The 15,849-nt window shown below is 42.3% G+C and overlaps 3 protein-coding genes across 4 annotated transcripts in view; 1 reads left to right on the top strand and 2 right to left on the bottom strand.

Moving 5' to 3' along the window:
* Positions 1-3,611, bottom strand: part of LOC134186163 (dolichyl pyrophosphate Man9GlcNAc2 alpha-1,3-glucosyltransferase-like) — a 7,247-nt gene extending 3,636 nt beyond the window's left edge. For both annotated transcript variants that reach the window (XM_062654082.1, XM_062654081.1), the window contains exons 1-5: positions 3,492-3,611; positions 3,327-3,411; positions 2,051-2,140; positions 1,895-1,983; positions 1,747-1,832 (exon numbers count right to left, since the gene is read on the bottom strand). In XM_062654082.1, coding sequence (XP_062510066.1) covers positions 1,747-1,832; positions 1,895-1,983; positions 2,051-2,140; positions 3,327-3,411; positions 3,492-3,594 — 453 coding nt within the window. In that variant the 5' untranslated portion in view covers positions 3,595-3,611. The remainder of the gene's footprint in view (positions 1-1,746; positions 1,833-1,894; positions 1,984-2,050; positions 2,141-3,326; positions 3,412-3,491) is intronic.
* Positions 3,612-4,372: 761 nt separating this feature from the next.
* On the top strand, positions 4,373-12,566 carry LOC134186162 (NADPH oxidase 5-like). Its single transcript, XM_062654080.1, has 15 exons — positions 4,373-4,740; positions 4,802-4,896; positions 4,964-5,078; positions 5,370-5,461; positions 6,253-6,367; positions 6,881-7,031; positions 7,095-7,198; positions 7,259-7,365; positions 8,328-8,728; positions 8,974-9,152; positions 9,218-9,409; positions 9,471-9,995; positions 10,572-10,781; positions 10,840-11,109; positions 12,159-12,566. The coding sequence occupies exons 1-15, from the start codon at positions 4,510-4,512 to the stop codon at positions 12,288-12,290; spliced, it is 2,919 nt and encodes a 972-aa protein (XP_062510064.1). The 5' UTR covers positions 4,373-4,509; the 3' UTR covers positions 12,291-12,566.
* A 985-nt stretch (positions 12,567-13,551) lies between these two features.
* Positions 13,552-14,730, bottom strand: LOC134186181 (uncharacterized). The gene has a single exon (XM_062654099.1). The coding sequence runs from the start codon at positions 14,661-14,663 to the stop codon at positions 13,632-13,634; it is 1,032 nt and encodes a 343-aa protein (XP_062510083.1). The 5' UTR covers positions 14,664-14,730; the 3' UTR covers positions 13,552-13,631.
* Between the last annotated feature and the right edge of the window lie 1,119 nt (positions 14,731-15,849).

Below are 15,849 nucleotides of genomic sequence, written 5' to 3'. Positions count from 1 at the left end.
TATCTATTTAATTAATTAATTATTTACTTATTTATCCATTTAATTATCTATTTAATTAATTAATTATTTACTTATTTATCCATTTAATTATCTATTTAATTAATTAATTATTTACTTATTTATCCATTTAATTATCTATTTAATTAATTAATTATTTACTTATTTACTTATTTATCCATTTGATTATCTATTTAATTATTTATTTATTTACTTATTCATTTAATTATCTATTTAATTATTTGTTTATTTACTTATTTATTTATTTAATTATCTATTTAATTATTTGTTTATTTTTTATGAAGTTACTACTTATTTATTTATTTATTTATCTATTTATTTATTTATTCATTTATTTATTTATCTATTTATTTATTTAATTATCTATTTATTTATTTATTTATTTATTTATCTATTTATTTATTTATTTAATTATCTATTTATTTATTTATTTATTTATTTAATTATCTATCTATTTATTTATTTATTTATCTATTTATTTATTTATTTATTTAATTATCTATTTATTTATTTATTTATTTAATTATCTATTTATTTATTTATTTATAAACTTCTTTTATTGTCATATATCCGCTACAGAATACAACAATAAGCGTCTTATAGTGCAGGCGGAGTCTTTCCAAGATTGGCATCTCCTGTAACACCGATGATCCCACTAAGACTAAAAGGAAACTAAAATGGGAAGAAATTACATTTCAAGCAACAAAAATAGCAGTTAAACAAGACAAACACTTGAACTACTAGTTTTTCTGTTAATCCAGCAGCAATAGGAACTTCTGATAACTGCCTAATGATGTTGTCAAAAAGGATGTCCATGTCTCGTTTGAACGGCTTGCACACTCGGGCCAGTGATCGTTTCGTTTAGGAGAAAATGAAACCTCTTGAACCAATAATTAGCTGTAGCAATTCTGTGTGATAAGAGGACTTGACATCCTGCACAAGATCTTTATACCGTAGATGTTTCTAGCTTTAGTATCTTCCGCCACCGGCTCAAACGGCACCGACAATTCAAGGAGCCAAGACTTTTTCAACTTGCAACTGTAAACGACTAGGGCTGGACGCAATGTTGTAAGTGCTATTTCGTTCGGGAACTGATAGGGCAGAGAAGGCAAATCACAAAGAACTTGATAGTTCGAAGAGATTTATTTATTTATTTATTTATTTATTTATTTATCTATTTATTATTTATTTATTTATTTATATTTAATTATTTATTTATTCATTAGTGTCAGGTGGGGACAAACATGTTTCCAAGTTGCCTGGAAACCCCAAAGGTGGATGTACTATATAAAATATTTACATTTTTTCCTTTCTAGTCATAACAGCAGGGTGCAAAAGGTTTGTATTACTCAGTAGATTGTGTTACTGTTGATCTAGATGCAGTAGTTAGTAGCTTTGCAAAGAAACACCCACGGACAATGGTTTGAAGGACCCGTTATCAGATGTTAAAACATTAGACGGTGTACTCATGATTATGGAATGTATATTTGTATATATAAATATATACACATACATATACATACACACACACACACACCATTTCTTACGCAAAGCACTAGCCTTCAACATCTACATTATTAATATCAACATATCAATAAATTACAATAACTTGATATCAATTTGTAAACCTCTAAAAAGATCCTAGTACACATCTGAGAATGGTGTATGTCAGATGTGAACTTGTGCTTGTTTGTTTGTTTCTGCTTATATACCTGCACAACACATTACCTTGTACATTGTGTTAGTACTCTGGCAAAACAACTTGCAAAAGACGCAGACAGCAGGAAAGTAAACGAGGACATCAGCAACAAGTACTACACAAGACAAACACTGTAAACCAAATTAAAACTCTTTCGCCTCTGTCTGTAGACCAGACCTGTGTATCTCATAAACAGTCTGAGATCATAACTCTCCAAGCCTCGTGACGAGTACAAAGCAACCCATGTTGAATTTATTTTCTCCGCTCTGTATGCAGACATCAAACGTTGAATCATCAGAAATTGAAATGTCAGAATCACAGGATAAGCAATACATCGTGCCACATAGTTGCATATGATATGCTGTTAGTGGAGGGTAGTCTAGACCCCAGTACATTAGATCATTCTTTGAGCTGTTGAAATACCTAGACAGAAATGCAATAAAATAGCAATTAATAAATGAATAAAAGACTAAGATATGCTACTACTGTAAGACTATTAATTATGTTTTGTATATTATTAATGTTAATTATCTCGTATATTAATTATGTTGCCTCGATGTAAATGTAGGGTGCAACACACAAGTGCAAGGTGTCCCCCTTCACTGTATAACAAACATGAGTGATGCTACCACAGCTTTAACTCTCTGCTCTCAAACATAGAAAACAAACAAAAAGACAGTGCAAACAAGGACAAACAAACAGACAGACTGATAAACACACGCACACAAACAAACAAACAAACAGACAAACGTAAGCAGAGACAAACAATGCAGATAGAGACAGACAGTTAAACAGACACACAAGCAGACTGGCAGACAGACAGACAGACAGAAAGGTAGGGCCTGCGGGCTTGCTTGTTTGTTTTACAGTTTAGTGTGAGTGTACTAGTTTCAATGTATGAAATATATGTATTAATTAAGACAGACAGAAAGACAGACAGACAGACAGACAGACAGATAATTTATTCTCATACAGATTCTAATTGTACAAATGCTAGGATTTTTAAAATACAAAACAGTCCTTGCAAACGACAAAGTCATTAACTAATGGACTTGACGTTGAATATCAAAGTCAAATAATCTATCTAAATCACCATGATTAGGTGACAGTTCTGAAAGTTTTCTAAGAATAACTTTGACAGACAGACAGACAGACAGACAGACAGACAGATAGATTATTTAGACAGGGACATCTATGTCCCTTTATGTAGTTACTAGTATGCAGCTGCTTTAGGAACATTACATAGACACAAGTAATTAGTGGTTATTGCTATTGTATCGTAGTTCATCTTTGAAAAGATATGTATTGACAGACAGACAGACAGACAGAGAGAGAGAAAGACAGACAGGCAAGCAGAGAAACAAAAAGGCAGACACATAAACAGACAGACAGACAGACAGACAGACAGACAGACAAAGAGGAACACAAACAGACAGAGACACAGAAAGACACACAAAGAGACAGACAGACAGAGACACAGAAAGACAGACAGACAGACAGTCAGTCAAGCAAACGAACACCAACACTCTAACAACAAAACGAAAATCCACACTCCAAAACAAACAAAACTCAAACCACGTCGACAATGGGCACATGCATGCAGTCTCACCATTCTGACACTGGCAGATTAACCGTGATTTCCATCCAGTGCCTCTGCGCCTCAAAGTCTCCAAACATGGGAGGCTTCCTCTCTCCTGTTGCGTGACAACAAATGCATCAAAACTCATTCTTATTATCTAGGCTCAGACGGTCACGTGACTCGCACTTATCTCACCTGAGTATGGATGCAAAGAAACAGCCCATCGAATAACTATTGCAATGAGTGAAGAGAATGTTAAGCAGGGAAACCAGAGACCTAATTGTGCATCCTTCTCCATCACGCGATCAGTGGAAAGCGAAAGTCCCGTATATGGTAATTGCACCAGTCTGTAAAAGATGCAAACTACTGCATACCCACAACATCGCGGTCGCCTCTAGATGCATCTAATATTAGAATGGCATGCATTTGACTTTGTCTGTCTGTTTGTCCGTCCGTCCGTCCGTCAGTCGACCAGTTCGGCAATCTGTCTGTCTGGTGTGTGTCTGTCTGGTGTGTGTGTGTGTGTGTGTGTGTGTGTGTGCGTGCGTGCGCGCGCGCGCGCGCGCGTGGCGCACCCGCGTGCGTGCGTATCTAGAAACTGGGAGCATCGACGGTTCTCAAGGTGAGAATTCGATTATCGCCCTGACGCGTGTCTCTCCTTTCGGAGATGAACTCGCCTCGGGCGCACGACTTTCCGTTACTCACACAAACGCATACCCAATGTAACCAGACTCCCAAACGGCATCCTATCCAACACTCCACCAAAACCCGCAACGCGCCACATCTAACAGCAGAAGCGTCACAACGCTTTCTAGTTCACGCCGGACTGCATGCACGTTGGCATTCGTGATCAGACCCACGTCAATGTCAAATCACTTTTCCATCAAAAGTTTTGCAGCCTCCACTATACACTGCACTGTCAGCTCGCCTACGCTGGGAGCCTCCCAGAGCACAGCATGCAGGGTCATGATGATCAGCTACACTTCGCTCCTCCTATCCGCCACACCCACTCTAATTGGAATCTATTACATTACAGGAACAGTTTTAATTAACACCTCAGTCTCGCAATCCCTTGATGACGAATCTGGCATTGCACTGCGATCTGGAGTCGGAACGGTTAGCCGCTCGCAGCTTCTCGCATTTCAAGACGGCGACGCCTCGTATCTAATTGGACTGCACGCGTGAGAGTGCGGCGACGACGCGAAGACTCGAGATGGGGTCGAGAAACAAAGTCGGTGTCATTCGCGTTCAACCGAGGTCTCCGCTCGCGACTCTCGAGGTGCCGCAGCTCGAGCCGGCCCGCCCCTTTGGCGAGCAACGACCCGGTGCGTCGCTTGGCGTCGAGAAGCGCGCCATTCAGTGGTTTCAATCTAACTTCTCACGGGCGTGCAAGCGCGGCTGCATGACGCTTAAGGATTTCAAACGGGCGGCTCGGGAGATCGAGGTATGGGACGCTTGACGTCACGTCGGTGGGCGGTCTAAGTGAGACCTCGCTGCTGTGCTAGGGTTTCTCCGAGAATCTCTTCGAGTTGTTCGACACTGATCACTCCGGATCGGTCACGCTACAAGAACTCGTGGGCGGAATGAGTAAACTGGCGAGGTAACCCGATCTTCCAATTGTCAAAGCATACAGGTCGATCACAATATCCTCGCCTCTCTTCTTGTAGCCGAGATAGCCACAAGAAAATCCTGAAATGGTTCGAGCAGCAGTTCGCTGGGGTCAGCGGAGACGACCATCTTCTCCAGTTGTACGAATTCAGAAAGGCGCTGCAGATCAACGGAGTGAGTAAATTTGGCAATTATTTAAATCTCATTGCCCTATTCGTCCACATTACTCGCACCCCGTGGAGACCCACTGTTTTGGGATGCGACTGCCATGGTAATTGGGAGCAGACCAAAATGGTCACCCTTCCATCTCCCGATGCGGAGATGATATCAAGAGTCGCGTCGCAATCTAGAGACATATAGAGTCTAGCGTGCAACAATTATCGATATGAAACCGCCTTCCCTCGAACCCTCCGCTATCGCGTGCTGTCTGCATCCGACACTCTATTTTACATTTTTTGTCTGCAGTTTAGCGAGAGGTTTTTCCAGCTGATCGACATCGACGGCAGCGGGAAGGTAACGTTCGAGGAGCTGATGCGCAGTCTGGACAAGCTGACGTGGTGAGTGTGCATGGCTACGCGCTGACGCCTCATGCTACACACTCAGCGCATACACTCAGACACAGATTATCTCTGATCTGATTGTTTACTATCGTAATTAAGTGAGCAAGTACAACTAGCACTTCTTCGAATTTGACGCACGGGATTTTTCCGACGTCGTCTAGATCCATTCTCGCCGCCTCAATCGAGTATTTTCTCGATTGATTTACAATGTAATGTCGATACTGTGTCTGCGTAGGGTGCGTCTGCGCATTCGAGTTGCTCTTTCGAACTTGTCCCTTGAGATGTCGCGTTGAGAGGAGTTACTACGGAGTCGGATAAATTAGCCAACCGCGTTGATACGGAATGTTAGTTTCAACAGTCGATGACAAAATGGGATGAATGCAAAGCAAAGTAGCGTGACCAGCACGAGTAGGTTGGACACTCTTTAGTCATGCGCATGCATTCTCTCACTTAACTCGCTGAAACCTCAATTGAGGCCGATTAATTAATTAGCGAGCAATAAAGAGTGAAAATGCATGCATTCTAGAAGTCTATGGACGTTGTGTGGTGACGTCTAACCCCAACCGTAACCCTAACCCTAATCCTTCCTACCCTCATCCTCATGCTAACCCCAATCCTAATCAAACCTAATCCTAACCCTAACCCTAATCCTAATCTTTCTTAACCCTAATTCTTATTCTAACCCTCAAATTACTGAGAAAAACCAGACATCCGAGGTTTGTTCATATCCACGCTTTGCACATTGACAAGTCTAGCATCATATAGTAGCGTCTGTGTTCTTTCTGTAGCCTCGACAGAGACGCAAAATGGCTCGCCTGGTTCGAGCAGCACTTCTCGATGGTCGCTGGAGCCGATCGCCAGATCGGGATCGGGGATTTCAAGAAGGCACTGCATGTGAAAGAGGTGAGATATTGGAGCATTTTCCATTTGAATGTTATCGGCTACTCCCTACGGCCGGAATATGTCCACGCACTCGCGCAGTCACGGTGACCGCAACAAGACTGATAGATAACAGCATTCTTGCCTACGGCACCCTCCGCTTGAACCACTTTTGTTCACGAAAAGGATCACTTTACTACAGAATACCATTTTTAGTTGGTCATCCAACTATTTTCCTGTAAATATTTACTGTTTGCGTTCGATTGACGTCTCGCAAAAGCTCAGCACGCGCAACCGCTCAGAGGAGGGTCGGACGTGATGGCTCCAGACAAATTAGTGGCGACAGCACGCACAGCATGAGTTCCGTTCAAGCGTTTGCATGCGGTAAATGATCTAATTCGATAAGGTCGATGCTTTTCATACAAGAGCTCGCTAAGGAAGTAGCGTGGGCGACGATGCAGTAGTCCACGATGCCGATACAGGCACAACACGCGAAGAGATAGATAACTGATGGACGTTTTCCGATGTGTGTTGCAGTCGTTCTTCGCCGAGCGATTCTTCACACTGTTCGACAAGGACAATAACGGCACCATCAGCCTGCAAGAGCTCATGGGCGGTTTGGGCTTGCTGACGTGCGGATCCGAGATGGACAAGTTGCGATTCCTGTTCGAGGTCTACGACGTGAACGGTACGTGGCGCAATCTTCCCACGCAAAAATCACGTCTAGAGTAAACTTTACTTTCTCTTCCAGGCAATGGCTTTATAGAGCCGTTAGAATTGAAGGACGTGCTGAAGTCGTGTATGGACGAGAGCCGGCTAAAGTTTAGTGACGACAAACTGGAAGAATTGACTGAAGTGAGTACCGCAGTTGTTATTGATTTATGTCAGTTTGCCGGTAAAATCATTTCTGCGCAGGCTCTCTTCCAGGATGCCGACACTGACGGTAGTGGTACGATTAGCTTCGACGAGCTGAAAGTAGAGTTGGACAAGCACCCAGGTGTATTAGAAAATCTCACTATAAGGTATTCGACGTCAGGTCTAATTGATTCTCTATGTTGTCGATATGGCCACTCCAAGAAATACATTAGTTTCTAGTCCGTAGTTCTTTAAAACTTGACGCCGGGCGGGAGTTTATTATTATTATTACTATTACTATTATTATTATTATTATTATTATTATTATTATTATTATATACACAAAAGTAAAACCAAACACGTAGCTGGGCAATTACAGAAACACAATCAGCCCTCAGCTGTCTCTAAACAGAGCTTTAAGCTAAAAGCGTCATACATTACTATGGCAAAAATTATTATTATTATCATTATTTATTATTATTATTATTATTATCATTATTATTATTATTATGTGTCGTTATGCCCCTCCATGATGGGGAAGTAAGGTCTTCACAACATCTGGGCGCTCACCAACCCGGCAGGTGAGCCCAAAATGGGTATAAACATTACGGTAACCGCGAACTCGTAACCACGCCTAGTGGATATCAATGACCACCAGGAAAGCGCTGACGTCATCGCAACAGACCGTTCGCCTACTATTATTACTATTGTAAAAAAATTATTACTATTATTTCTACATTATTATTAATCTATTATTATTATCTTTATGCTACGCCCACTGTCCCACCAAATAAATTTCAATGGTATTAACTCTGAAGACAAAATATGCACCATTTTACGTCCATTTCAAATCTACTACCATGATTTGACTTCACTGTTTATATATCTGTACCAAAGATAAAATCACAACAAGTATGACAATAATAAAGTTTTTACTATTTTGCACAATTTTAACAGTTTCTTTAGACTTGCAGCACTCTAACACAGCATAGTATCCAGTAATTGTACTGCACATGCGTAATAATAATTTTCTTGATATAAGCCAAAAATCATGCGGGCGGCGATCAGAAACTAATATATTTCTTGGAGTGGCCTAAAAAGCAATTAATTGGCAAATATTTCTTTTCAGCGCTGCAAATTGGCTGCGACCTCCTCCTCCTCGTAAACCACGCACGTTTTCCAGCTACGTGCCTCACCAACTGACGTGGAAATATATCCGTAACAACTTGAGACTCGTCTTTACCATAATCGCATACCTTTTCGTCAACACCGCACTCTTTATCTACAATGCGTTGTCCTACAAAGACCTTGGAGTAGCAGTGATGATAGCGAGAGGTTGCGGCATGTGCTTGAACTTCAACTGCACTTTCATTCTCGTCTTGATGCTTCGTAAGTGTCTTACGTGGCTTCGAAGTACACCGATGGGACCGAATTTACCACTGGACCACAACATAGAACTACACAAAATCATTGGAATATTTATTGCCATCTTTGGCGGTGTACATACCGCTGCACATTACGTAAATTTAGGTAAGACGTGTTGTCTGTTCTGTAACTTACCTATATGCATGCAACCCTCTGATTTTTTAAACTTAATTAGACATGGAATTGTCGAATGGAAAGCCCGGATATCCATCACAATAAAAAGTGACATCCGGGTTTTCGATGAAATGACCACCCTGACATCTCTTAAAACTAAATCAAAACTCACATTCTAGTTTATCTGTAAAATTGTGAGATATTTATGATGCAAGTCTGTACGTTGTGTTTGATAGCTGTTATCACATCACAACCAAATGCGACCTACGAATGGTGGGAATACGCGTTTACGGCGAGAACGGACCTAGGCTGGGTGTCTGGAACAGCCGGCATTACGGGCTTCCTTCTCTTTCTCATGATATTGACGATGGTCAGCTGCTCTCAGCCAGCTATCAGACGAAACGGATTTTTCGAGGTAGAAAGCAAATATCTATACAATCTATACTAGTTGCAGTATACCAATACACATTGTGTCTACAGGTTTTCTACTATACGCATATGCTCTATTGGATTTTCTACATAGTAATGATTCTCCATGCCCAACACTTCTGGAAGTGGTTTCTAGTTCCGGGCATTATTTATATATTGGAACGTATTTTACGATCTCAGTTTGTAAAGTTAGCGCGCTACGGTCACACATACATCCTGGAAGGAATACTGTTACCTTCAAAAGTAACAATTAATCAATATGATGTCGTATATCCCAGTCCTTAGAATAACTGTCTTCTTCTAGGTTGTTCACCTCGTGATTTCTCGGCCTCACGGGTTCAATTTCCAGCCGGGAGACTATTGTTTTGTTCAGATTCCTTCTATTGCATCCTACGAATGGCATCCGTTTACAATCAGCAGTTGCCCGGAACAAGAGGACGTTATCTGGTTTCACATACGTTGTGTAGGCACGTGGACGAACAGATTGTACAAGTTGTTCGAAGAGCGCAACACTGCCCACCCAAAGATCGCAATCAACTTGAATCTGCCCAAGGAACACGTGCCGCCCAAGATCTCCATCAAAGCCCGGCCGCAAACGAGTTCGACAACAATATCATTTGGTAGTGATCTCTTGGAGTTGGAAGACGAAACGCACCCGTTGTCGCCTCAGATGCCGTCGCTGCTGTCGCCCCTGGCGGCAACATGTCGGACGAGACCGTGTTCGGTTGCCTCTCAGGGTCAAGATTTTTCTCATATGTTTCGTGAACCGGCTATCATCAACGTCGATGTCGATCCGGCCGAAGATGAGGATATTTCAAGAAGAGTAGAGGTACACAAAAATGTGATTGGTTTTGTCCGCTGTTACAGCAAGCTTATATACTTAGCCGCCAGCGACCTTTCTATTAGAAGAGTCACTAAACAAGTGACTAAAAGTATAGTATACCATGTTAATGTAACATACAGACAGGCCATTTCCTATAGAACAACCAAAATCCAAAGGTTTCGTCAGTGGTGGAGTAAGTGGCTAAGGAGCCATGCAACTATGCACGAATTCTAAATGCTAACCGTCAATTGTAGATGTGTGCAGCTTATCAGACAAAAACCTTTACTGACCGACAGATCTACAGACAAACAGACAGACAGACAGACAGACAGACAGACAGACAGACAGACAGACAGACAGACAGACAGACAGACAGACAGACAGACAGACCGACAGAGAGATGGAACGACGGACGGCCATGCAGGCAGGTGGGCAAGCTTGCAGGCAGACAGACAGACACGCACGCACACGCACACACGCTCTCTTTCTCTCTCTCTCTCTCTCTCTCTCTCTCACACACACACACACACACACACACACACATACAGCTAAACTGTATCTCTCCTCTACTGTCTCTTCTAGATATATTTAGATGGTCCGTATGGTTCTCCTTCTGCCCACATTTTCAACGCCGAGCACGCTGTTCTCATTGGAGCCGGAATAGGCGTCACTCCTTTCGCGTCCATCCTTCAAAGCATCGTAACGCGTTACAGAAACGCCAAACATCGATGCCCAAAATGCAACTATGCGTTCAGCGGTGACATTCCATCAACAGTGATGAGACTTCGAAAGGTAATTCCACCAAAACGTCAAAGCACATATGCAGACAAAACACTTGTGCTACTGTTAGGTTGATTTCTATTGGATCAACAGAGATCAAGAGTCGTTTGAATGGTTCGTCAGCCTACTGAGTCAGTTGGAAATCGAACAGCTGGAGCAGGGTGGAACATTCGATCGTTTCTTGGAGTTGCACATGCACATGACGTCCGCTCTCAAGAAGACCGACATGAAAGCGATTGGACTCCAAATGGCACTCGACTTGATTCACAAGAAAGACAAGAGAGACTTGATAACAGGGCTGAAAACAAGAACAGAAGCAGGAAGGCCAGACTGGAACAAGGTAGGCATAGCTCTGCATATGTCATCCTGCATGAGCATCCTAGCTACTGCCATGAATCTGGACACAGTAACTCTACAGGCCATTTTAACTAGAAACATACATACAAAACGTATAGTCTTTAGTTACTAAAAGAAGAGCTTGTAGGTACATGCAAAGTAGCTACATGTTATGATAGCTCGTGACTACATTAGGTATAGTGCATGGCATATTGATGTAGTACAAGTAAAGTATCTACACCATACAGTCTATAGTATAAGTAGTCTACTAGGTCATTTGCCGTATACCTTGAGAAGGTTTATAACAAAGGCAATGTCTAAAGCCCTAAGCTGGGCTGGCCGTTAGCAGATCTTAGACTACTTATATACAGGCATTTGTTCAATTCTTACTGTCAATCATGTGTCACAGTGGAGTAACGGCTCTAATTCCAGTATGTTCAGTGCGCTTTCCTAAGACATCACTTGCTGAGCAACCGCGCCAGCTAGACGTAAAGTTTTCTCTCTGATCTTACTTACAGTAACTAACTATTAGACTACCAGCATAGTATACCATATCCTAAACTAGCAGTTAATTAAGGCTGCAGGTGGTCCTCCCACATGTGGGTGTAGCACTGAGAGTCATCTAGTGCCTGGAGCCAACGTAAAGGTAGACTCCAGATTCTCTGGTATTGTACATTGGCTTCAGAAGCACGGGTGCCCTGAGGCCCTGAAGTTTGTATCGGTGTAGCAAAGCAAGGGGACAACAGGAGAAAATGATACAGGGGAAAAGTTCTGGAGCCTCCTATTGTTGAAGGACACTTCTCTGAAACCAAGTTTGTTCTGTTGTCATGGTAATAACATTCCTGTTGTCATGGTAATAACTGCCCTATTGTCATGGTAACAGCATCCCTGTTGTCATGACCACAAAGCCATGGTGACAGTAGTTAACAATATGTTATGAATTCTAGTCTCCAAACTACATGTCGAACAACAAACATTTGTGTACTCACAGATATCTTGACCGGTTGGCATAAACAAGTTGATCCTACAGCATTAACTTTTTTGTTTGTTTAGGTATTCGAGAAGATTGATAGAGACAAGAAGGGTAGAGTGACCGTCTTCTTCTGTGGTGCTCCAGCGCTCGGACTCATTCTAAAAACCAAGTGCGACCAGTTTGGATTCGAATTCAGGAAGGAGAACTTCTAGTCAACACACACAAGTTTCAAACTCCGCTGTGTACACGGTCCAAGCAGTCACAACGTTGAGATCCTGTGCTCTGAGCTCTCGGATCAACATCTCGACTTTTGTTGAGGTATAGGTTTGTTATAGTAACTAGGGCGATAATTTATCCAAGCAAAGTTTGGTATACGATTATTTAGTGGTACATGAACAGAATTAGAATATTATGTTTTACAGACAGACTCGTAAAGAACTAGAAAGTGTATATACAAGTATGGCGACTTGAAGTCAAAGAATGCAAAGTATACTCATATTGGCGTTGTCAGACTTTTAGTGACTGCGTTGAGCAACAGATCGTGATACGTATGGCATAAGGGCAGGAAGTATTGGAGATTGGGGGAAGGGGAGGGGAGGGAATTCTGTTATTCACTGAATCTCTTCTGGAAACATGAACATACATTTTGACTTGTTGGTGGCTTATGCAACTTTTCTCTTTGTCCTTTCTATAGGCACTGCTTAATTAACAGGGCGTGGCGTGTCACTGTCGTGACCTCTAGAAATGGAGGGACACGTCCACGTCTTACAGGTTTTAGTTAGCGGATACGTTATTCAGTGGCGTATCCTAACTGGAAAAGGATGGTGCAAACTTGGACAATTTAGAATGGTTTCAGTAAACGTTTGTGAATACCATAGCATACATTAACGTCTCGATCATTACCAGATGAATTTCATATGTACAACATACAATCATGGTTACCAGATATATTATATGTGTAGTCATAAGGAACACGAAGCATACATTAATTATGTCCTGAGTGTTCAAGAAGACATTCCGAGATGTTGTTTGCTAACAAACGTTCCTAAGATTGCATCCTAATCAACATCAGTTCTACAGTTGAAGTGCATGAGTGCAAGACCATTGAGTCTTTGGCTCATTGTAGACTTTTAAGACGCTAAGATCTTAGGACACTAATACGGCCATGGGCTAACAGACCTAAGAGAGCTTGAGTTAAAACGAGAGTAACAATGTCACACTGTTTGATAGAATCCATAGGAATGATGGTTGTCTCAGTTTGCTGTCCAGGACAACAGCGCATATCCAAAGCATTACGTATTTAGAGTCCAGAAATTTTAAGACCACGCCTACAAATGATGGGAGCTACAGTCCGGTCTAGCCCATGCCACGCTACGCCCCTGTTAATTAATTTGCAGGGAAGACAGCCAATTGGTAGAAGTCGTTAATTAAATTAATAATTCAAAAATGTCTTGAACGTAGACAAAGCAGAGATCAGCTTGAACTACTTGTTAATTAAATCAAATTCAACAGCAAAAGAAGCATAATAAGCATGGGTACATACAAGGGAGCTATTAGTCTACATCTAGTACATAAAGTTTGTTAGTGGTGAATACCACTAGATATCTGTTCACATCCACGACAGTTTGAATGGTGTTCCAACCCCCATAAACCGTCGAATATTCACCCTCACAAAACGGATCAACTCGGAAAAGACCACCGAGTACGTTTCCTGGTAGATAATGTTTGCCAGTTGCAACATAGAGCTTCTTGTTATCAATATGGACAGCTGCTGACCGTGTAAATTGCCATCCACGCCCATGCATAGACTCAAACAGACAGTTAAAACCTTCTATGAGTTGATGGCCCTCCCCGGCTTCGTCTAGTCTCGTACTGTGGATGCGTGTGACGACTCCGTCTTGCAACGTTATCTTTAGTTTCCACAAAGAGCCGCAAATAGCAATTACATTCTCTTTACCATCGACATCTACTGTATTAACGAGAGCACCGACTACCCGCCAAGGTTGGTATATCCCGGATAGAACTTGGGATGAACCTGTATCCACATTGATGTAATACAAATTTGTGCGGGGTAGTAGACCAAACATCAGTTTTCTTGTTCGAACAGCAAGAATAGCGTTTTCATATGGACAAGCTGTGAGAGTGCCACTCCAGTCTTCATCTCCTAGTTGTATACATTGGAATGAGGAATCGAGAGGTTTGTACGTCACTTCGTATAATCTGCTTCCAAATGCGTACATCTTGTCTCCGACACTAACCAGAGCTGTACAATCCTTTAGAACATCCAAATTGTCTCCTGCCGCTTCCTCCACTTCATTCGATTCAATATTGACGAGATATGCACCCGATGATCTGCACACGAGCACGTGGCTTACATATCCGGGTATGGCGATGGCTGCCCCGGTATTAGACCAGTCACCATCTATACGACGGATAGGACGCAGTGACAAGGATGGCAGTCCTCCAACGTGCATACGCGCGTCGGTTGCTTTTGGAAAAAGACGCCACAAGTTCCTGTCAAACGCCTTTGACAAAGTGACGTCAAGGACACCGCACAAAAGGCCAAACACAGATTCGAGAGGCATGGAGAGGACTACCCAAGTCCCAGATCTCTCAAACGTATCCCGAATCTCTACTAAGGAAGGAGACGTATCGAGCGCTTGACACAGAGCATCGCGCAAACGTTTCGCTTTGTCTTCAGCAGACGCATCGTCACAAGAAGTCTGTTGTACTTCAATCGCCACTGTTTTGTAACTCTGACAGACAAACACTATCGTGTCTTTGTCTCCTCGCTTGCGTTGCCCGTCGCACGTTGTCGTCGAGTCGATATTCCTATCCGTTTTCCACTTCACTTTTCCTACACCAAACTTTGTCTCAAACAAATTGAACAAGGCTTTGCGATACCGTTCACGAACATTGACACAATGTTCATCCACGTACACTTGAACATGTTCGTAGAGAGCAAGTTGAGACAAACCAGGTCTTCTTGTGAAACTAAAGTATCTGCCCAGAAATGCCTTAGACTTAACACTGGGAGAAGGAGATGTAGGGTGGTCAGATGCTTTCTCGTTTTTATACAAGCCAAGGAGCTCTGTTGCTAGGCGATGACTTTCACTCGTTTTAATGACGTTACAAAGAGATTCGAGGCACGCGTCGTTGGATTCGCTTATAAAGTCAATTGCTTTCTTTGATTCGCTTCGGCCGTTTTCACAGCTGCTGTACTCAAGGTATCGATTGGTTGTGATGATTCCGGCATCGTACGCGTCATCGATTAGCAGACTAGGCAACAAGCAGTCAAACCTGGCAAGCTTTCTCAACTGGCCCTACAGAAACAAGACTTCCTAATACGAAACACTAAAGCGACAAACTGTGACTTACCCGCAAGTCTAAACTACCGTCACGTGACGAATGTAAGGGCAGAGACCAGACCGGAAGTCCACCAATGTAGATATCAACTCTACTCAATTGAGATAGTCTCTTCTCGAACTCCCACATGAGTTTGATTTCCTCGCAGCGATCGCGGTACATCCCTATCAACTGTAACCCCGCATTCTGCAGCGGAAGACAGAGACTGACGCCCACACTGTCGATGGAAGAAACGTGAAGCCCTTTCTCGACCATAACGCGCTCTACACCAAACGTTTCGGTTATCAGATCAATAAATATCTCCCTCGCTCTCGATGTAGTCGCAAATTCGGCCACCGAGACACCCTTTAATAGCACACGCACGAAAAAACTATCCGAAAGCACCAAAGGCACGGCAGTATCGCC

This window comes from Corticium candelabrum, chromosome 10, assembly GCF_963422355.1.
Source record: "Corticium candelabrum chromosome 10, ooCorCand1.1, whole genome shotgun sequence".
Taxonomy (NCBI): Eukaryota; Metazoa; Porifera; class Homoscleromorpha; order Homosclerophorida; family Plakinidae; genus Corticium; species Corticium candelabrum.
The sequence above is the reverse complement of the archived record's forward strand: the minus strand, read 5'-3'. Positions and strand labels throughout refer to the sequence as shown.